This window comes from Chlorocebus sabaeus, chromosome 22, assembly GCF_047675955.1.
Source record: "Chlorocebus sabaeus isolate Y175 chromosome 22, mChlSab1.0.hap1, whole genome shotgun sequence".
NCBI classification, from domain to species: Eukaryota; Metazoa; Chordata; class Mammalia; order Primates; family Cercopithecidae; genus Chlorocebus; species Chlorocebus sabaeus.
Window position 1 is genome coordinate 50,065,593 of NC_132925.1, and position 22,230 is coordinate 50,087,822.

The window sequence follows — 22,230 nt, forward strand, 5'->3', positions numbered from 1 at the left end:
CCTGGGACTGGACCTTCAGAGCTCCCAAAGGCAGGAAGTGGAGTGGGGGGCCACATGTTCAGCCTCCTTCCCTGGCAGGGTGATGGCCAAGCCCAGGCCGATGGAGTTGAGACAGAGTCGCAGAGCCCTGGGCATTAACTTCTGGATGACCAGGAGCTCCAGGGAGATTCTGGGAGGCAGAGGCCCTCAGAGGGCTGCATAGACGCAGGCCCAGAGAGGAGCAAAGACCTCCCCAGGGTCACTCAGCACAGCTGGAAATGGGGCAGGCAGGAGGGCAAGTAAGGCCGCAGAGAACACAGAGGCCCTCTCTCCACCACCAGGGTCCTATACACCACAGGCAGCAGCCCGGGGCGTGACCCCCCAGGAGTGGAGGCCTGGCCGGCTGAGGAGCAGCCCCCCAACCACCGAGCCCCGGAGGACGAGCTATACCCCAACCCCAGCTGATGAGAGCTTTCCAGAGGAGGAGGAGGAGGAGGAGGAGGATTGGGAGCCGCCAACGAGGTCTGTGGTGGGAGCACCGTGAAGGAGGAGGGAGTCATAGTGTCTTGGCTGGGGTGGGTGAGGGTGCCCATGCCAAAGTGGTGGGGGAATGGAGAGTCTTGGCAGGCTCCTGAGGAGGGGTGCCTCCTGGGAGAGAAGCACTGAGCAGAGCCACCTCAGCCAGGCTGAGACAGAGGGAAGGGTGGACTGGTGGAGGGCATGGCAGGGACGAAGGTAAGGAGGTGGAGAGCAGCCTGGTTGGCCCTTCCCAACTTTGGGCATCTCCTGTTCTCAGAAGAGCAGCAGCAGACTCAGAACTTGAACCCAGGCCCACCTGACTTACCCCAGATGGCCTGATGGCCTCCTGCAAGGGCCCCCAGTCCACCGGCACCAGACCTGGGCTGTGCTGAGTGCTCTGAGTGGCTCAGCCACTGGAGAAGGCTCCTGCAGAGAGCAGGCTGTGGAGAAATGCTGTTCCTCATCCAGCCCAGGCCAGCTTCCCATCGTGGTGCTTTTGATCAGGCGGTTCCTTCTGCCTCGATGCCTTTTCCTGGTCTCTCCTGGAAAATCCCTCCTCATCTCTCAAAACTCAGCTCAAATTCCCCTGCCTCTGGGAAGCTTCCCTGTCTTTCTTACGCAGAAGGGATTCCTCCCTCCCTCCTGGTACCCACAGCTGCTCTTACAAGTCTCCTGGTAGCCAAACCACCTTGTGTCTATCTGGCTAATTACTTGGCTGTCATCTCTACTGCATGGCACCCCAGCTCCATGTGTGGCCCCTAGTAGGTGCTCAGACATATTTTGCAAATGAATCTCCAGCTGTGTAAGAACAGGGGCCACACTTTATTCTCCTCCATATCCCTGTGCCCAGCAGAGGACTTAGCTCAGGAAAAGATTGTGAAATTGACTTGAATGGAGCAAGTGTCCTTCAGCCTCTGTCTTTTCATCTGTAACATGGAAAGGGAAGGAGGCAACACATCCTCATTCCTAAGCTCCCTAAGAGAGCAAAGCTCGCCTGCCTTTGTAAAAGAGTAAGTGCTGGCCGGGCACAGTGGCTCACGCCTGTAATCCCAGCACTTTGGGAGGCTGAGGCGGGCCGATCATGAGGTCGGGAGATAGAGACCATCCTGGCTAACATGGTGGAACCCACCTCTACTAAAAATACAAAAAGTTGGCCAGGCGTGGTGGTGTGCGCCTGCGATCCCAGCTACTCGGGAGGCTGAGGCAGGAGAATGGTGAGAACCTGGGAGGCGGAGCTTACAGTGAGCTTGCACTCCAGCCTCAGCAACAGAGCGAAACTGTCTCAAAAAAAAAAAAAACAAAAACAAAAAAAACAAAAAAAAACAAACGTGCAAGTGCTTTGTAAATCGCAGCATGCCTTGTAACCATCGAGATCTTTGTAATTGGCAAGTGGCTTTGTGAAGTGCGAAAAATGTGAATTGTGAACTTTCTGAAACTCTGTTGGAACTGATAACAGACTCGTACAAACTGTGATGGGCGTCGTGGGCGGTCTCGACCCTTCCCCAGCACAGATATATCATCCCCTCCATCCATCTGTGTCCTTGCTGGCTCCAGCTCTGTCCCTGTCACTGTCCCACGGTGCCGTGTGTCTGGGTGGGGCCAGGGGCCGTCCTCTGGGGCTACACCATGGATCTCCTCTCTGTCTGTTCGTCTGTTTGTCCTCTGTCTCTCTTCCTAGGCATCCTGTGTCACCGCTCTCCACCCCGTCTCATCTGCCCTTGTTCTAACTGGCCACCGACAGTCCTGGTCACCCCTAACTGCGTCTTTCCCCTATTCTGTGTCACCAACCACTGCCCCGGGGCCCCAGAACTGCCACCGAGGACGCTCGCCTGCCTGCCCGCCCACCCACCCTATGGCCCCTCGAGCCCAACGCTGGGCCCTGGGGCCCGAAGACTCCTCAGGCCCCAGCCCGCCCACCCGCCTGCCAGGAGTTGACGCTCTCTGGTTCCTACGTTACAGCCCAGCCCCTGGCCCTGCCCGAGAGGAGGGCTTCTGGCGTGTGTTTGGAGAAGCTCTTGAAGACCTGGAGTCATGTGGTCAATCAGAGCTGCTGAGGGAACTGGAGGTATGGCCGCCTGCCCTGCAGGCCTTCAAGGGGCACCCGGGGCTGTTTACTCTGGTGTGTGTGAAATAGGAGGCAGGCATGTTGATGGTATCATGCTCATGTGTAACGTGTATGTATGCACTCACCTGGGCACCCTCTGGGAAAAGGTGTCTTCACATATTTACAGACTGTGCATGGACTCATGTGCAAGTGTGATTGAGAGCACCGTGGTACTACACGTTATCTGTGTGGACATGAAATATGTGTGACATCATCATGTGTACATTGGGATCGTATGTGTATGCATGCATGTGAACGTGCTCATGCATGCACACTTGCAGAGTGTATTTCAGAACACGTGCGTCTGAGTGTGCACATGTAGTTGCACAGGGGCAGTTTTAGTATCTGTGTATGTGCATGTGATACATGAATGTGGTTGTGGGCACGCCCTGTGGAAGTGTGTGAGTGTTGACATCAGTGATGACACAGAAGATAAGGGGCTGTGGGAAACCAGAGGTGAATGTGGCTTTGTGTAAGGTCAATATTGTTCAGTGAATAGAACAAGCTGTCCAGGAGGATCCAGAGAGGATCTTGCTAAGTCACATCCCAAACTTCCACTCAGAGCAATTTTATTTTATTTAAATCTCTATTTTATCTGTGCTTTTGCCCCTTTTTTATTCGTAATATTGTCCATTGGGGTCGTTTTTTTTCTCTCCATTAGTCTTGCCAATTACCAGGTTTCTCAAAGAACAAGTTTTTGGCTTTATTATTTTCTATTTTATTCATTTGTTTGTTTAGCTTTGATATTCTCTTCCTTCTACTTTATTTATGGTTAAGTCATGATCCTTTTCATGGTTTCTTAGTGCCTTAATTTTCAGTCTTTCTTGTTTTTGAATAATGTATTTTTTGAAGTTATGAATTTACCTGTAAGCATTGCTTTGGCTGCATCCCAAATTTTGCTAATGCACTTTCCACCTTAAATTAAATTCTGTTTTGTCTCATAATAATATTGTTTCATTAAATTTATTTTGGTGATTATTTGCCTGTCTTTTTTTCCAATTTGCTTATTTTCTCTCTCTCTCTCTCTCTCTTTTTTTTTTTAGACAGAGTCTCACTCTGTCGCCCAGGCTGGAGTACAGTGGTGCAATCTTGGCTCACTGCAGTCTCCACCTGCTGGGTTCAAGTGATTCTCATGCCTCAGCCTCCCGAGTAACTGGGATTAAAGGTATGTGCCACCATGCCCAGCTAATTTTTTCTATTTTTAATAAAGATGGGTTTTCACTGTGTTGGCCAGATTGGTCTCGAACTTCTGGCCTCAAGTGATCCACCTGCCTCAGCTTCCCAAAGTGCTGGGATTACAGGGGTGAGCCACTGTGCCTGGCCAATTTGCTTGTTTTCAAATTTACTGTATCATTGTTTTAAATGTGTCTCTGTTGTATACTATACATAGTGGGTTCTCTTTTTATTAAAGATGAATTTAGTCTATTTATATTTGTTGTGACTACTAATATAAACCTTTCAATCAGAGGTACACCTGAAAAAAGATATAATTAAACTTAATTCTAGTATATAATTTATACTTCCTATTTATCCTGTTTTCTTTATACTTCTTCTGATCGTCCATCTTTCCTTTTTTCTATTGATACCTTTTTCATTACTGCTCGCTCTCTCCACAATCTCCAATTTGGAGATTTTAAATTTTATTTGTATTCTTGTAGTGATTATCTTTAATTCATTTGTTCTACTTTCAACATTCAGTTTTTACATTGAAACCTTTTATTATTACCTAAGTGATACGTGTGAGTGGTGCAAAATTGGATAAACAAAGTAGAATCAAAATAAGTAATGAAAAAATAAGTAAAAATAAAACATAAGGACACAACATTCCCATCACTCACAGATCACCACTATTACTGTGTTAATGAGTTTACATGTATTTTTAAGATAATGAAATCATGACATATGTACTGTTTTGTAGACTGCTTTTTAAGCTAGCTACTTCATTTTTCCATTTCAATATATTTTAATCTTTCCTAATACCAAGACCAGATTCGGATTTCCTCAGTTGGACCCAAATTGCCCTTTACCCCTGGTTTGTCCAAACCAATGTCTAATCCATGCTTGGAGCTTGGTTATTATGTCTCTTAAGTCTCTCTTAATTTTAGTCCAGTGCCTTTTAAATGATACTAATGTAAACCTTCTGTTTATCAAGATAAAATTAACATATAAAATTTGCAATTTTAACCAGTTTAAAGTGTACAATTTAGTGACTTGTTATATTCATGATGTTGTGTAATCATCAGCACTATCTAATTCCAGAACACTTATAACACCCCAAAATGAAAACTTCTACCTTCCAATCCCTCCCTCTTCCCATCCCCTGGCAATCGTTATCTACTCTGTCTCTATGGATTAGCCTATTCTGGATATTTCATTAGAGTGGCGTATTTGACTTTTTGTGTCTGGCTTTTTTCACTTAGCTTGATGTTGTGGCATGTGTCAGTAATTCATCCCTTTTTATGGCTAAATAATTATTAGGATAGACCACTGAAGGGAAGGCCATGGCCTTACCTTACATTTTCAATATATTTTCTTAATTTGGTTTTTCTAACAAGTCTAAGCAATACCTTTGTCCTCCTCTTGAATAAGACAGGCACTACAGAATTCTTTCACTTCTCTCCAAACTACCTCCTCTCATATCCCAACTTGTTTATAAATTGCTCAAAATTCATGAACGTGGGGTTTTATCAGAATATTTGACCAATTTCTGTTATCACCTTTGCTTCTTGCACCTTTTTTTCTGAGCTCATCCTTTAAGATAGTCTTTTACTGAGGGCCTTTAGGTGGTAAACTGCTTTAGGCACTGTGTTCTGAAAATGTCTATTTCTTTTTTATTTTTTCCAATCAATTTAGAAGTTTATAAATGTCTTTATTTCACCCCTGCTCTTAAATGATAGTTTAGTTGACTATGAAATTAAACGCTTACTCAGGGCTTTGAAGATATTATCCTGTTGTCTTCTGGTAATGATTGTTGCTGCTGTTAGGTTGACTGTTGTTCCTTTGAAAGTTCTGTGTCTTTTCTTTTTTTTTTTTTTTTTTTTGAGACGGAGTCTCACTCTGTCGCCCAGGCTGGAGTGCAGTGGCCGAATCTCAGCTCACTGCAAGCTCCGCCTCCCGGGTTCACGCTATTCTCCTGCCTCAGCCTCCCGAGTAACTGGGACTACAGGCGCCCGCCACCTTGCCCGGCTAGTTTTTTGTATTTTTTTAGTAGAGACGGGGTTTCACCGTGTTAGCCAGGATGGTCTCCATCTCCTGACCTCGTGATCCACCCGTCTCGGCCTCCCAAAGTGCTGGGATTACAGGCTTGAGCCACCGCGCCCGGCCCATAGTCTTTTTTTTTTTTTTTTTTAATGGCTTTTGCTTTTTTTCTTATTTTTCTACACATCTTTTTTTTTTTTTTTTTTTTTTTTTTTTTTTTTTTTTTTCCCTGAGACGGAGTCTCGCTCTGTCGCCCAGGCTGGAGTGCAGTGGCAGGATCTCAGCTCACTGCAAGCTCCGCCTCCCGGGTTCACGCCATTCTCCTGCCTCAGCCTCCTAAGTAGCTGGGACTACAGGCGCCCGCCACCTTGCCCAGCTAGTTTTTTGTATTTTTTAGTAGAGATGGGGTTTCACCGTTCTACACATCTTAAACCAAGCTTATCTAACCTGTGGCCTGTGGGCTGCATGTAGCCTAGGATAGCTTTGAATTTTACACAAATTCATAAACTTTCTTAAAACATTACGAGATTTTTGTTTGCGATTTTTTTTTTCCTCATCAGCTATTGTTAATGTTAGTGTATTTTATGTGTGACCCAAGACAATTATCCCACATGGCCCAGGGAAACCACTAGTTTGGATACCCCGTAAACAGACTTACAGACTTACTTCAAGTTTCTTTTTTCTTTTCTTTTTTTTTTTTTTTTTTTTGGAGATGGAGTTTCACTCTGTCACTCAGGCTGGAGTGCAGTCAGTGGCATGATCTCGGCTCAGCTCACTACAACCTCCACCTCCTGGGTTCAAGCAATTCTCCTGCCTCAGCCACCTGAGTAGCTGGGGACTACAGGAGTGTGCCATCATGCTTGGCTAATTTTTTTTTTTTTTTTTTTTTTTTTTTTTTTAAGTAGAGACAGGGTTTTACCACATTGCCCAGGTTGGTCTTGAACTCGTGATCTCAGGTGATCAGCCCACCTTGGCCTCCCAAAGTTCTGGGATTACAGGTGTGAGCCGCTGTGCCAGTTCTCAAGTTTCTTTTTATTTCACTATTATTTTTAGTTCCCTGGGTGTGGATTCGCCTACTTGTTTTGTCTGTGGGCAGGTGGGCTTTTCCATCTCGTCACTGCACGGCTTCCAGCCGCGGTCCCTTCCCAGGCGCCTGCCTTGCTGTGCGTGCTTCACCTTGTTGACGCTTCGGTGAGATCACTCCTCACTTTGTCTCGGCTGTGGCCTTTGAACTTCACCAACTCCAGACTGGTTTTGTTCAGTGTTTCTGCACTATTGTGGAAGGCAGATTCTGGCCCCACCCTCATGCAGAGGTCACACTAAGGGTTCTAGTTTGTCACAAGTGATCCTCCCCCTCCCGCCTGTTCAAGTCTTGGTGGCTCCCTTCTTGTGCCCCTGTGGGCAGACATTTTCCAGTAGCTAATCCAGCAATGAGACAGCACTCACTTTCTGGAATGGTATCGTTTCCTGCTTTGAGACAGCACTCTCTTTTCCCTGAACAGTATCCCAGCTCCAAACGTGTATGTTTCGTTGTTACCTTCCATGGGCCACTAACTTCCATAAGCCAGACGGTTCCACTCCTGCTAATGCCTGTCTCTGAATTTTTCTTTCTTGCTTTGAAAGTGTTTATTTAACAAATTGAAATCTGTAATCTCTATGTGTTTGAAGGGAGGTGTGAACTTCCTGTATCAGCTCAGTCTGCATTTTAACTGGAAGTCCTCGAATTCTACAATTTTAGGGGTCCAAGACCCTGTGGTGCCTGGACTCCCTGATTCTGTGTTTTAATAACTCTATAACCCCGAAATGAGGAGTCTCATATATTTCCTTTTGGATGCTGGCTCCCAGGCAGGTGAAGATCATTTCTAAGATGTGAAAAAGGTGCTTTCCTGCCTCCTCATTCAATATCCACCCTTGTTTTCCTATCTTCCTCCCCACTCCAACCCAACAGTTTTTATTTTTTAGCAATAGGATCTTGCTCTGTTGCCCAGGCTGGAGTGCAGTGGCATGGTCTCAGCTCACTGCAACCTTCACCTCCCACGTTCAGTAGATCCTCCTACCTCAGCCTCCCCAGTAGCTGGGACCACAGACATGCACCACCATGCCTGGCTAATAATTGTAGATTTTGTAGAGAGGTTGTCTGGCTATGTTTGCCCAGGTTGGTCTCGAACTCCTAGGCTCAAACAATCCTCCTGCCTCCGCCTCCCAAAGTGCTGGGATTACAAGCATGAGTCACCACGACCAACGTAAAACATTTTAATCATAATTTACCTTCCCTTAGGGGATCCCTAAAAGACCAACCCCCTGTACCCCAAATGGTCAGATAGAACTGTGCACTAATAGTAGGAACTCAGATACTGTGATGGGCAGAAGGAGAGACGTTTCTAGGCTGAGGAGACAATTGTTTGCCTGTAAGACTGTATGACGTCACAGTAAGAAGTCCATTCTCCCCTCCCAGCAGCTCCAGCACCCCCACCTCCATCTCTGGATTTCCCAGCCTGAGTGTGAAGCTGTTTCCCTTGGGGCTTCACACTCAGGCTTCCGGCTGGCAACTTAGAGCTTGGCATTCCCGATTGCTCAGCCCTCCCTCCCTGAGCCTGTTCTAACTCCACACCTTCTCTCCTTCTCCACTGGCACCATCCTTGTCCAGACCACCATTGTCTTGTCTTTGGACAACTACATGGCCCCTAACAGGTTTCCCTCCCAGCCTCCACTCCCACACCTGCAGCCCAGTCTTCATGTGGCAGTTGGAAGATGCTTCTAGATCCACACATTGTTTATGTCACCTTCTCTGCCTGGCTTCAGTCCTTCAGGGGCTCCCTGTTGCTCCTGGAATGAAGTTCACATTTCTTACTGTGGTCTAGAGGGTGCCGCAGGACTGGGCCCTCAGTCACCAGCCGCCAGGTTTGCTTCCAGATCTCCCCACCGCAGGGCTTTGCACATACTGTTTCCTCTGCCAGGGACCCTTCCCTGGGCCTCTTCTTCCTTGTCCTTTCAATTTCAGCTCTGGATGCTTCCCCACCCCTCACAGGACCAGGGCCACCTGTCCCAGGTTCTCACTTCCCGAGTGCCTCACCTCTGTAACACTTACTGCAGTGCATGATTTTATCTTATTTATGTTGGCAATTAGCAATGTAGCAGAGTGGTTAAGAGTTCTGACTTTGGGGCTGGGTGTGGTGGCTCATGCCTATAATCCCAGCACTTTGGGAGGTTGAGGCAGACGGATAACCTGAGGTCGGGAGTTCGAGACCAGCCTGATCAACATGGAGAAACCCCGTCTCTAACTAAAAAAGAAAATACAAAATTAGCTGGGCATGGTGGCACATGCCTGCAATTCCAGCTATTCAGGAGGATGAGGCAGGAGAATCGCTTGAACCTGTGAGGCGGAGGTTGAGGTGAGCCAAGATCGTGCCATTGCACTCCAGCCTGGGCAATAAGAGCGAAACTTTGTCTCAAAAAAAAAAAAAAAAAAAGAGTCTTGACTTTGGAACTAGACTCTGGTTTCAAATCTCTTTTATATCACTAAGGAAATAAGCAGTTTCCCCATCTGTAAAGTGGAAAAAAATGGTATTTACTTGCATCATTGTACTGTGGAGAATAAAAGGAGTTATAGGTGTAAAGTGCTGAGAACTGACCTAGCAGTGGGTAGGCACGAATGACTAAGTGCCAGTGATTATTATTCTCATTGTTAGTGTGATTGGTTCATGACTTCCCACTCCACCACTGTTGGACCCAGCCCCAGTGGACAGGGACCACTTCTGTCCTGTTCACCATTGTCCCCTTTGTGACTGGCACATAGTAGGTGTCAGTGGACGCTGACTGCCTGATGGGACAAGCCAACAAGCATCTGAAAGAAGGGCCATGTTCCTGCAGGCATCCATCATGACAGGCACTGTGCAGAGGGCGGCCCTCGAGGGCAGGCCTGGCCACCGGCCTTGGCAGAGGGGACGGGAAGTACGAGCCTCTCCTGCAGAGATGGAGGAGCTGCTACTGCCTACGCCCTTGGAGATGCACAAGGTAGGCACTGGGGGTGAGCACAGGAGACCTGGACCTGTGTCCTGAAGCCATGAGCACCGTCATGGGACTCCAGAGGGGCCCTGCCCCTCTTGGGGGCTTTATTCTCCTCCACCACAAAACCGGGTTGTTTTCCAAAATGCTCACCATTTGGGTGACACACACACTCAAGCACATGCACACCTGTGATTCACACTGGCTATTAATATTTTTCTTTAAGTAGATGTGCTTTTTTTTCCCCCACTTAAGTTATTTTATCTATGTATTTATTTTTTTGAGACAGGGTCTGGCTCCGTTGCCCAGGCTGGAGTGCAGTTGCTTGTTCAAGGCTCACTGCAGCCTTGACCTCCTGGGTTCAAGTGATCCTCCCACCTCAGCCCCCCAAGAAGCTGGGACCACAGGCATGCACCACTACACCTGGCTAATTTTTGTATTTTTTTAGAGATGGGGTTTCAACGTGTTGCCCAGACTGGTCTCAAACTCCTGGGTTCAAATAACCTGCCCACCTCAGCCTCTCAAAGTGCTGAGATTACATATGTGAGCCACTGTGCCTGGCCTTAAGTTGTTTTGTATCTCATACACACATATTTACAGATAACATATAAACCCTTCTACATGTGTGTGTGACTTCTATGTATCTCACACAATGAGAAGCCAGTGTCTTGTGCCATCTATAGGTCATTATGTAAAAATAAGATACGAGCCAGGCTTGGTGGCTCATGCCTGTAATCCCAGCACTTTGGGAGGCCAAGGTGGGTGGATCACGAGGTCAGGAGATCAAAACCATCCTGGCTAACACAGTGAAACCCCGTCTCTACTAAAAATACAAAAATTAGCTGGGCATAGTGGCGCGCGTCTGTAGTCCCAGCTATTCGGGAGGCTGAGGCAGGAGAATCGCTTGAACCCCGTAGAAGGAGGTTGCAGTGAACCGAGATCACGCTATTGCACTCCAGCCTGGGTGACAGAGTGAGACTCCATCTCAAAAGAAGAAAAAACATAATGAGGAGGACAATCCCTAGCCAATGGCCCTCAGAAGCTCTGAGCTCTTTGGTAAATGGGAATGAGTGAGGGTCAGGGAAGGTAACAGTGCCCTGGGCAGGCCTCCTCCCTGATGGAGCCAGATGACTGAGAAAGGGCTGAAAGGAAGTCACTCCTAAGGGCTCCCTTGTACTTGAGTGTTGTGGCTTGGAGCATCTGCTGTGGGAGAGAGGAGGAGGGGTTGGGGGTGGGTGAAGGCCAAGGGGCAGGAGGCTGGGGCACTGCAGCCTGGGGGGTGTGGTTGACCAGAGGCGCTGAATGCCAGACCAAGGGATCTGGGCTACTGTGAGAGGCTGGAGCCAAAGGTCAGAGTTCCAGGAACCTCCTCCTCCTGCTTCCAGGTGACCCTGCACAAGGACCCCATGCGAAATGACTTTGGTTTCAGCGTCTCAGATGGCCTCCTGGAAAAAGGCGTCTATGTCCACACTGTGCGCCCTGATGGGCCAGCCCACCGTGGGGGCCTCCGGCCCTTCGACAGGGTCCTGCAGGTAACGCTGGGGCAGGGGCTGCATAGTGGGGGTGGCATTGTGTCCTAGCCTGAGGGTGGGGAAAGAGCCTGCATCTGTCACCTGTGAGGAGGGCAGGACAATGCAAGTCGTCTGAGTCAGGTTAGCTTAAGTTGCGATGCGGGCCCCAGCACCCTGAGCCTCAGAGGCTGAGCACACACAGACCTTTTTTCTTACACCCCATGCCCACTGCGGGCCAGTGGGGGCCTTCCTCTCCCAGGACTGATGGAGCATCTGCCCATCTTGGAACTGACTCTCTGAGACACGTGGCCTCTTCAGACTCCACAGCAGAGGAAACAGACTGGAAAGTCACACGTAGATATTTTTCTGCCTTCACCCAGAAGCAACACTCATCACCTTGCTTCACAGCCAAAGGACCAAACCCCTCACGTGACCTTCCTAACCGCGAGGGAGCCTGGGAAGCGTGGGGCATCCTGTGCTGGGCACCCTGTGCTGCCCCTTCTCATGCCCTGGCTATTTTTGCTTCCTCAGTGTGGTTTTTGCCATATTTATATGAAATTTACTAATTCATGTTTTCTCTAAATTGATGGCACTTTTTCAATTTACATTGACTTTGAAAGGAAACTTTTTGTCTCCATTACGAGTACAAATCTAGCACCCCCTGCTTTGAAATAGAAAGTGGGTGTAAAATGCAAACAAAATAGAAGACAATGTCACATCACACAGTTCTAGGCAGGAGGCTCTCTGAGTCTGCTCTTTCATGTGAGAAAGGGAGAAAAACAGGAGTTAGAGGGGTGTGAAGGGTATACCCGCCCCTTCCTAGGACTTTCTCTTTGATGAAACCTAACAGAAGGACTGAGAGAGAGAGGAAGAATGTTCCTGTGTGTGTGGTGCTGGAGATGTCAGGGCTTGTGTCAAGGCTGGGGCAGGGCCCACCTTTAGGACATCACATGCCTCTCGCTCCCTTCAGTCCCGCAGGGCTGACACCTCGGCTCTGTTCCCTTGGTTGTACCCCATGCAGGTCAACCACGTCCGCACACGGGACTTTGACTGCTGCCTGGCGGTGCCGCTTCTGGCCGAGGCGGGCGATGTCCTGGAGCTGGTCATCAGCCGCAACCCGCTGGCACACAGCAGCCGGGCCCCCCGAGCGCCAGGCCCCAGCAGTCCCCAGATGCTCTGAAGTCAGCATGTGGGCCGAACTCCTAAGGGGCCACCCAGGCAGATCCTGGATCCCAGACACGTAGCTGGGCTGGAGAAGCGGCCACCCACTCATTCATCTGTTGGTCTGGCAGACCCTGAGCCCGGGGTGACGCTTGGTTTCTGTTCCCCAGGTCTGTGGTGACTGGGGTGCCAGGCAGGGAGGCCTGCCCAAGTTGGAGTGACAGCTGGGGTCTCTTACCAAGTTGGGTCTCCAAGATGCCCAGAGGAGCCTCCCTTAAGAAGGGTTGGCACAGGCTGCTCAGCCGAGAGGAGAGAGGCCTGGGGGCTGTCCCAGGTTCCTGTGGGGCCTGCTTGGAGAGGTCGAAGATGTAGGGAGCACTTCCTCCCAGCAGAGCCATGGAGCTGGAATGAGCTGCAAGGAGGAGTGAGTTCTCGGTCACAGGAGGTGAGCAGGCAGGAGCTGGATACCCCAGCGCAGGCATGCATTGGGGCATGAGGCATTCCCATGATGCGTGCACACGCGCTTCGGGGGTTGGCCTCCTGATTGGGAGCCACTTCCTCTAGAGACTCGGCCACCAGGAAGGATACTGCTTCAGATGGGAGCCCAGCTCCTTCGCTTCTCCAGAATGGGGTTTGGGGCTTGCTAGTCCTGAGATTCTCAGATTCCCAGAATCTGGTCCCCACTTATGAGATGCTTAAGTTGGGGCATCTGGGATCCCAGGAAGTGTTGGCCCTTTGATTGCGAAAGTGGGTGATTCTTTCATTTCAGCGTCTTAGTCTGAAGCTTCTGGCACTTGAGATGTGGTTCTGGGCCCATTGGGCAGGCTCTATGGGCCTTGGGCTCTCAGCCCTCCTGCTTCTGTAGGCCGTGTGGCCACTGACCCATCTGCACGCCCACTCAGCCCAAGCCCCTCCTTGTGGGAGGGGTCATTTTTGGGACAAAAGACCCTGGAGCTTCCATTCGCCTGCCATCCAATGAAGATTGAAAAGTGATGGACACAGGACCTGTGAGGCGTAGCGCTCGTCTTTACAGCCAGATCAGTGGAGGAAGAGGAGAAAGAGGGAGGGAGATGGGAGAGAGATGAGCCAGAGGAAAAGATGGGACACTCTTGCCCAGTGGAGGGTGTCCAAAGTGCTTATTCAAAGAAGTCTATTCCCACTTGAAATCTGGAAGCACCAGCATCCCTTAAAATCATTGTCCTCAGTGTCCACAAATCAGAGACCCTCTTCATTTTGAGAAGGGTGTGGGCCTCCCTGGCTGGTCTAGCGAGTGGTGCCCGGGGTGGAGTGGGCAGGCGAGTGTAGCCAGGGCTGGAGATGTGCTTTGCCTGGCGCAGCTCTCACAGGGGTCTCTGGAAAATGGGGCACCCACTCCCACCTCCACCTGTCTCCAACCTGGGATCCTGGAGGCCAGAAAAGTGCTTTCCATTTGAGAGAACAGATGGGGAGTCAAGAGGTCTATTCTTTTCACCCTGGGTCTGTTACCTGTTTGCTGTGTGACCCTGTCTGGGTTGGACCCCCAGCCCCTCTGGATGATCACAGGTGGACAGTCTGAGCAGACACAGGCCTCCTGGTCAGGGACAGAACCAGGTCTACCAACCCACCAAGGCCCCCTTGGGGGACTGCCCACGCTGTCTCCCGGGGGCCTGCCTCCCTTACCCCTCCCCTCCACTTCCCCAGGCCCTGCCCCTCGGTGCCCTCCCTGAGGGCCCTGCATGCTTGTGCCTGGGGTGCTCAGCACCTCTGCTATCTTGGATTCCTGTGTACTTAGCCCAGGGGGAAAGGGCACTGCCTACCTGTCACAGGGCACCAAGCGAAAGCCAAGAGCCCTCACTTTGCGGGGGAGTGACAGCACAGCAGAGGTGTGGCTTCTGGACACAAGCAGCCATAGTATAGCTGTGTGACCTTGGACAGGTGGCTCAGTGTCTCTGGACCTCTGCTAAGCAGCAGGGCTGGACAGGACACACTCTCAGGGCCTCTCGGCTTGGGAAAACTGCATTGACTCCAGGACTCCAGGCGAGGGAAGATGCACCCAACTCTAACCAGTACCCCCACTGCCTCCTTGGGCTGAGGCCTCTGCCATTCTCCCAAACGTATGCAATCAGGCCTGCGCTGGGCCTCCCAGCCATGCCGGCCTCCTCATATGCAATATTTCTTCTGGCTTCTCGTGGGGATGGTTCATCCCCGACTTGACATTTCCTGACACCTTTCCCCAGTGAGTGCCCTGCCTGCCTATGCATTTTGGGAACAGCCCCTATGACATGTCCCCTTCCACCACCCCCTCCCCCAAAGCTGTATTTTTCTCTGGATGAGATTAGAACATATTCCTTGTAAAGTATTTTTCTACATTGGGTTTTCTTAGGGCTCTTGGGAAGCACAAACGCCAAGGGGCTATATTGCAAAGGCCGCTTATGGTCTGTTTGGGGCCCTCATCTAAGTCTTTGTCCCACCAGGGGTTGCAGTGGCTTGGGGTAAGTGCTATGGGGATGATTTTTTTAAAAAATAAAATTATTTAAATCCACCTAGAGTAGAAGTTTGCTTTTTTAACAAAATCATGGGTTGGCAAGTCAGCTTCCGTATGGGTCTGGTGACATCTCACCTGATTTTGATGATTCATTAATTCAAAAAGTTTGCCATTTGCTTCCATCATCCAGCCCCTGGGCAACATGAATCAGACAGATTTAGATCATGTCTGCACATTCTGGTGGCAGGAAGACAATCAACAAGTAAGCAAATAAATAATTATTTCAAAAGGCATCAAATGCAACAAGGCAAACAAAAAGGAGTAATGGGATAGAGACACCAGGGTGAGGGGCTTTAGCTCACGGTGTTAGGAGGGGTTTCTCTCAAGAGGCGACATTTGCAATGAGACCTGAAGACAGGAGCCAGCCTCCGTGGAGACCTGGAGGAAGAGTATCTCAGGAAGTGGACACAGCCAATGCAAAGGCCCTGAAATAGGAACGAGTTTGATGGTTTCAAGGAAGAGAAAGAAGGCCTGGGAGGGGAATGAGGCTGGAGACTAGGTTGGAGGTAGCAGGGATCAGGGGGAATGGATTTGATTCTCTGTGCAGCGGAAAGCCAGAGGCAAACAGTGGTGCCTGCGTATGGAGACTCTTTAGCCCAGGTTGGGAAGGTATTGGCAGGAGGGCAACCTGGGTCTGGCTGCTCTCCTGCAGTGTCCACAGAAGTGTCTAGGGCAGGTGAGCTGTGGGGTCTGGGACCCAGAGGCCAGGGCCAGGCCCCACTGGGGAGGCCACAGTTCTGTGAGCAGAGGAAGAGCTTTTTTCCGGGAAGCGAGTATCCTGTCTTGGGAGCGGTGTAGGCAGGGGAAAGGCCAAAGCAGGCAGCAGGCACTGCTCTAAGCCCTTTGCAAGAGAACTTGCTGGATCCTCCCAATAGCCTTCAGAGGTGGACTCTATTCTTGTCCCATCATTACAGATGAGGAAACAGGCACAAAGAGGTTGAGTAACTTGCCCAAGGCCACACAGGTAGTAAGAGATGGAACCAGGGCTTGAACACAAGCCACATGGCCAGGACACACAGAGAGAGGGAGGGAGGTAGGCAGAGGCTGTCAGAAAGAGCCAGAAAATGGGGTAGGGTGGTGTTTTATTCTAACATTGTCTATAAATGAGTTACTGAGAATTTTGTCTGGTTAGTTGGGCAAAGTACTCAACTGACTCCCGAGTTTGTCCATCCCAAAGGGTGGGGGGGCTGTTGGCAGGAAGGCTGCCCCGAACATGGACCTGTTCTGACCCCAGAGAGCCTTAACTGGGTATTAATGAGTGCCTGCACCTGGTGGTGGGGAAGTGGGAGAAGGGCAATTAGGTTTGCTTCTCCTCTATGCTTCCCCCACCCCGCCACCCACCACCTGCTTTCTGCACTTCCGACAGGGCAGCCCAAGGCTAAAAAGGAGGGACTGAAAGCGCAGCAGGTGAGCGCCTAAGGCTAACAGCATCACCTCCAATCATCCCGGTGGCCTTGATGGGGACAATGGTTTAGTCCAGATGGGGAAACTGAGGGTCAGGTGACTGCTGCCAGATCTCCCAGTTGTACAGGGCTGGGCATGTAGCAGGTAAAATCAGTAGAACCAGTAGAGCCAAGAGCTTGTGGGCCCGGGTGCGAATTCAGATTCTTTCATGGACTTGCTGTGTACCCCGAGTGAGAAAGCTGCTTCCTTTGTGAGCTTCCATGTCGGAACCTCTAACCTGGGATAATACCTACCTTTGAGGAGCGTCCTGGGATTGGATGGGAAGCCCTTTATAAAATGTAAAGCATTTTATAACACAGAACACAACCCACACATGTTGGATGTTAAAAAGGAAATGTTTATTTTCGTGTTATAAGGTGATTACAAACTCCTCTAAAAAAAGCAAAGATGAATTTAAAATATCGATATACATATTTATCTAAAAAGCAAAAGAGAAAAAAACCCCTGCAAATACAGGGAATCATATCATAAAACATTTATACACAAAAGCTTGTATACTGCAAGACTGAACTACACACCAAGGATCTTGTTCAAATACAAATGTTCCTCCTCAGAAGAGTCTCTTGTTGGTTGATTTTTTTATATATAAAAGTTTAAAATACCTTAAAAATATTTTAAAGTTTTAAAAAAATGTCCTGATGAGCCAGACATATTTCTGGAAGGAGGCAAGACCCACGTTCTCAGTTTTCTCTTGTGCTAAATACAGAGTCACAGTTGCTAGGGATTGGGAGATTAATTGGGTAAAAAAAAAAAATGAAGCCAACATTTCAATTTGAAGTCAAATATATAACAGGATGCTCCATCCCTCGGAGAACATGCCAGAACATGTCTGTAGTGACACCCACAAGAGAACAATGAAAAAATGCTTCCTATTACAATGATATATATTCTGAGGGTCAGGGAGAGAAGGAAAAGGGGGAGGGCTTCCCCCTGCTGTCTGGACTGCTCACCTCTACAAGTTTTGCTCTCTGGGTTTGTTTTGTTTAGTCTTGTGGTTTTGTACTTAGGTTTTTGCACACAGTGGTATTTACTGCATCTACACAGACAGCCTGGCCTGGGACCACATGGGTCTGAGGGATGGATGGGACCTCAGGCCACCTTGAAGGATTTTCTCTCGGGTCCTTTCCTGGCTTGTGTCTGAGTCTTGGGTGGGGTGGGGTGGGGGGAGCAGTTAGGTGCCTGTGCCTTTAGACTGGCTACCCATAGCATTTCCCCAGGGAGAGGGACTGTGCTGGGAGATGCTGGCTGGGTGGGGGACCATTGTGTGGTGGTACCCGGGCGATACAAGAGTGCCCTGAACTGGGCTGGGGGGCCATGCTGTGCTCTCCCCTTGTGTTTCCCCACTGTCTTTGGGGGTGTGCTGGGGATCTGGGGGGCAGTGAAGGAGCTGCACATGGCCCAGGGGTTATGCTGTCCTGGAAGGAGAGCATCCAAGGCCACTTCCTGCTGCCTGGAAACTCCTTGCAGAGCCTTGGGTCAGTCTGGAGCCAGGGCGACTTCATCTAAATCCTCCCTAAGGATCTGGCACACCTCTGGCTTCTCTGCACCTCAGTTCCCTCTTGCACAAACAGGGATCTCAATTCCTAGCTCACCAAGGGCTGTGGGAGGAAGGAGGGCCCCGTGCAGGGCTGGGGTGTGAGGCGAGGCTGGAGTCACCCAGCTCGCCGAGCCACAGCATGGGTCCAGTTCTGCGAGGATGTGGGAGTGTGGGTGCTGCTGCTCCCCTCATCCCTGAACATGGAGTGGAGGGCATTTCCTTTTCCATAAAGGTTTATCTCTGGTTGTCAGGAAGACCTTGAGGATGTTGCTGGATGTAGCCCTGGTCATACATTCACCATTCCCTGCACCTACCTCAGAGAACCTGCAGCTAGAGCTGTTTCAAGAAAATCCATTCCTGGCTCACAGTGCCTCTCTGGGCCTCAGTTACCTCATTTACATCAAGGGCATTGGGTTAGGGGCCCCTGGAGGCCCTTCTCTCCCTGACCATCAGGAAATCTCCACTGTGGCCCTAGCATGGCCCATCTCAACGCAGCATCTCCCACTTCATCTTAAAAAGTTGCTTTAAACAACCCCCTCGTTTCCTTTCCAGATCTGGCTGGCTGGGCTATGTGCGAGCACCAGCATTTCTGATCCATCCCAAGCAGAAAGCAGGTGAAGGACTTTGCCCATTCTCTATAGACAGGTGGACCAGAGTCATGAGCTCTCACGGAAAGTTTCGTTCAGACGGAGACATGAAGGTTAGGCATGATTACACAGGTAGTCACAGAGCTACGCTCTGCACACAGAGCCAGGGCTGGGCGAGAGGGCTCTGATTGGAGACAGGTGCCTTGGGGAGGGTCGAGGAACGGCTTGGGGAAGGTGGCCGGCCTTCCTTCCAGGCGGGGCCTGGGGACTTGGTCTGCATGTGTCTTTGGTCTAGAATTTGGTCTTATAAGAGGCCTTCCTCAGGCCACGTCCAGAATGTTACAATTTGCCTACCAACCCAAACTACTGTGGCCTTTCACCCAGGGAGCCCCTGCTGGGGAGATGGAGACTGAAATGACCACAAATGCCCAGGTAGCCACTGCGTGCCAAGCCCCCTCTTCCTCACGTGCCACCTGCCCTCAATCATTGACAGTGGTTAGTTTACTAAACTTATATAAGACAAAGGAAAACAGGTCACAATGCTACTCCATAAAATCAGGGAAAAAACAGTAAAATCAAATCAGACACAACGGCAACCATAAATACATAGAAAAATAGGAACAAGTTAAAATCGTTGAGAGTTTGGAATAGGACTGGGTGTTGTTGGCAGAGTAGATAGCTTTGGAAACAGTGAAATGTGTATGCCTGCCAAAGATGGGCTTCAGAATTGCCCCTTGGGAGGGGGGCACCAAAGGCTTACCCCTCCTCCCAAATTTAAGAAGGGGGTTTCCAGGGTTCCAAGAGCCCCTGCTGTGAAAACTCTCCAGTCTGCCCCCCTCGAGGCAGTCAGTCACTGCCTATGTGCGTGGTCGTGTTTCAGTTTCATTTAGACTGAGCTTGGAAGTGACTGTTCAAATGGCACAGTTTAGGTCCAAATAGGGGCTGGGTGGGGTGTGTCTGCCCACGGGATTTGAAAGGTATAGTACCTTCTCTCCTGGTTCAGAGACAACCTCTGCTCCACATAAGGCCCTTGGTCAAGCCAGTTCTGGGGGCCAGGACCCTGACAACCCCAACCTTCTAGAAAACTCTCCTAGGCCTTCTCTTTTGGGTCCCCAGGTGGTAAATGTCTGACACCAGCTATTGCAGGGGTTTTGAAGTGAAGAGCTTTGTTATATCCTAGGTCAGCACCACGGGCTGCCCTTGTTCTGAACTGGGAGCACTTCCCCCAGTGGAGGATCCAGACTCAAAAGCTGCTCTTGGTGTACCTTGTTAGGTGCCAGGGCAGCCCGGGGTAGCATCTTTAATGAGGGGTTGGCAGGAGTCTCCCAGGCTGAGCGTGGGGAGTGGGGAGATGAGGAAAGAAAGCACCCCTCCCCGACACCGGGCCCATCTGCATGCCTGGGGCCCATATCCTTCGATCCACTCATCTCCCCACCACTCCCCTAGTCCCTCAACAGGTATGTCATGCTTCATTCCTGCAGGCAACTTGAAGAGAGGCTGAGATGTTGCTTGGGGAATGACCAGAACCTGTTATGATCCCGTTCAAATGCAACAGACTCATCTGAGCCCTGAGACCCCAGCTCCTGCCGGGAGAGCCTCTAGTCCTTCCCTGCCTGGAATGCCCCAGGAAGGACTGTGGCCTCCTGTGCCTTCACCACCTCTTGTGAGACTGAGTGGTGAGCCTCATTCCTGCCAGCCTTCTTGGATCTCTAGCAGCTCCCTCTCTGGCCAATGGTTGATGGTCTACTGACTATCCACTCACCATCTCAAAATTAAAAGTGGGATTTTGCTTCTGGTATAAGTTTCTACTGCTCTTAGAATCAGACTTCTGCTATAGGGCCTCCTCATTTAGCTTCGGCCAGTCTCCTTTATGTGAAGGGTTGGTTCATTCCTTTGGCATCTCTTTTCTTTGCTAAGCTACGTTTAATGAGGTATCTCCTCACAGTCCTCCTTTCTCCTTATCTCTGGGTCTGCCAGCTAGTGGGTCCTCTCTCCTGCTATTTCTTCCATCTGAACCAGGATTTGGAAGGTATACCACCTTAAGATGGGTGTAGAGTCCCAGGAAAATTCCATCCTGCGTTTACTGGACAGAATTTTCTGCCAGCTACACAGCACCGAAGAATTGCTTTTGAAAATGAGATCTATTGCTGGCAAGAAGATCAATTCAAGTGGTAAAAGTATATGACAATCTTTAAGTGTATATATACTTATATGTAAAAAAAAATACAAAGAAAAATTTACCAAATTCCCATAAAATACATCTAATTCAGTATGAAAGCTCTGCCTCTCCACGGACATCTTCCCGTGGGTTTTCTTTTTGTACAAAATATCCCCCAAATCAAAACAAAACACACACACACGATACACACACACACACACACGCACACACACATACCCACAATTACATTTTCTGTGACAATTACAAAAAAAAAAAAAATCCTAGTGCAAATATAAAGCTCTGTAAACCTGGCCCTATGAGAATCTAATGTTAGTAAACAGCAGGAAAGCGGCTGGCCCCGTCGACCCGAGAGAGCTCACATCATGGTCTCCACAATGATGTGGGTCGGTTTCACCAGAGCGCCGTTCATGGCGGCGCGAGAGTTGTAGGGCGTGGCTCCCTCGCGCTCCACAGCCCAGCGGTTGGGTTCCCTTGGGGTCAGCAGGTACTTGACTCTCTGGAGAAGGATGACAGGAGTGAGGGGGGAAAGGTCAGGTGGCCTGGTCTCCCCTTCACCGGGGCCATCTGCCTCCTCCTGAATGGCTGATGTACTGTTTGTCTTGGGCAAACTCACACCCTCTCTGATCTCCTGTTTTTGTCCTTTTTGGAAATAATGGAATTGAACTAAGGCACTCCAAAGGTCCTGCTAGGCCCGAACTCAAGGCAGAACTCCTGTTGGTAGTTTCCTTCCTTGGCCAAACCCCTGCTTACATTCCTACAGGGACAGGGGACTCAACCTTCACATGCTTTTCTCTTCTATGGGACTAAAATATGCCTCCCTGTGATTCTGTCCCCCGATTCCTCTGCCTTGCAAAGCAGCAGTTGAGTTCCTGTCATTTGTATGCCCTGAGTTGGACAACTGTCTTAAGCCTCCATGGCTCCCACCTTTCCTAAGGAGAAACTCCAAACTCCTCAGCCTCCCATAAGCTACACTTCCTGCCTTCTTGCAGAGACAGGTCTTCCCTAGTTCCGTGAAGGCATCCAGTCCTCCCAGCAGGGTTTACGTCTTAAGGGCTTGGAGAACCTCGCTTGCATTTGAGCTGCCCTTCGAAGAGACAGGAGCTAAATGGGAATTCTAGATCACTCCTGAGCAGCGTGAGTTTTGTCCTTACAGTTGGTTGAGTGTCCCTCTCCAAGGATACTCAGAAAATCCATGTCAGAACTGGGACTCAACCAGACTCCCACCCCCGAGTCTACCTCTTGCCAAGTGTCCACTCAGAGACTTGAATAGGCCGGCAGTTGAAACAAACCAACCAACCAAACAAACAAACAACAAGCCCTCTTTCTAGGCATTTACATTCAACTTAGGTATGTTACAAACTTTTAAAAGCTGCTTATTAAAAGCTATAGTATTTCATTTAAAAACCCAGTTTTCAGTAATCCCAGCACTTTGGGAAGCAGGAGGATTGCTCAAGGTCAGGAT

At 49.6% G+C, this 22,230-nt stretch overlaps 2 protein-coding genes across 6 annotated transcripts in view; one reads left to right on the forward strand and one right to left on the reverse strand.

Moving 5' to 3' along the window:
• The window catches only part of GRIP2 (glutamate receptor interacting protein 2), a 114,794-nt gene extending 97,523 nt beyond the window's left edge, over positions 1–17,271 (forward strand). For 3 of the 4 annotated variants that reach the window (XM_007985320.3, XM_073009828.1, XM_007985315.3), the window contains 5 exons: positions 321–501; positions 2,458–2,563; positions 9,671–9,814; positions 11,191–11,337; positions 12,338–12,498. In XM_007985320.3, coding sequence (XP_007983511.3) covers positions 321–501; positions 2,458–2,563; positions 9,671–9,814; positions 11,191–11,337; positions 12,338–12,496 — 737 coding nt within the window. In that variant the 3' untranslated portion in view covers positions 12,497–12,498. Of the gene's footprint in view, positions 1–320; positions 502–2,457; positions 2,564–9,670; positions 9,815–11,190; positions 11,338–12,337 lie in introns of all 4 variants that reach the window. The other variant, XM_007985316.3, reaches the window with a different exon arrangement.
• SLC6A6 (solute carrier family 6 member 6) overlaps positions 16,782–22,230 on the reverse strand; it is an 86,988-nt gene continuing 81,539 nt past the window's right edge. For both annotated transcript variants that reach the window (XM_007985324.3, XM_007985322.3), the window contains one exon: positions 16,782–21,264. In XM_007985324.3, the coding sequence (XP_007983515.1) occupies positions 21,124–21,264 (141 nt within the window). In that variant the 3' untranslated portion in view covers positions 16,782–21,123. The remainder of the gene's footprint in view (positions 21,265–22,230) is intronic.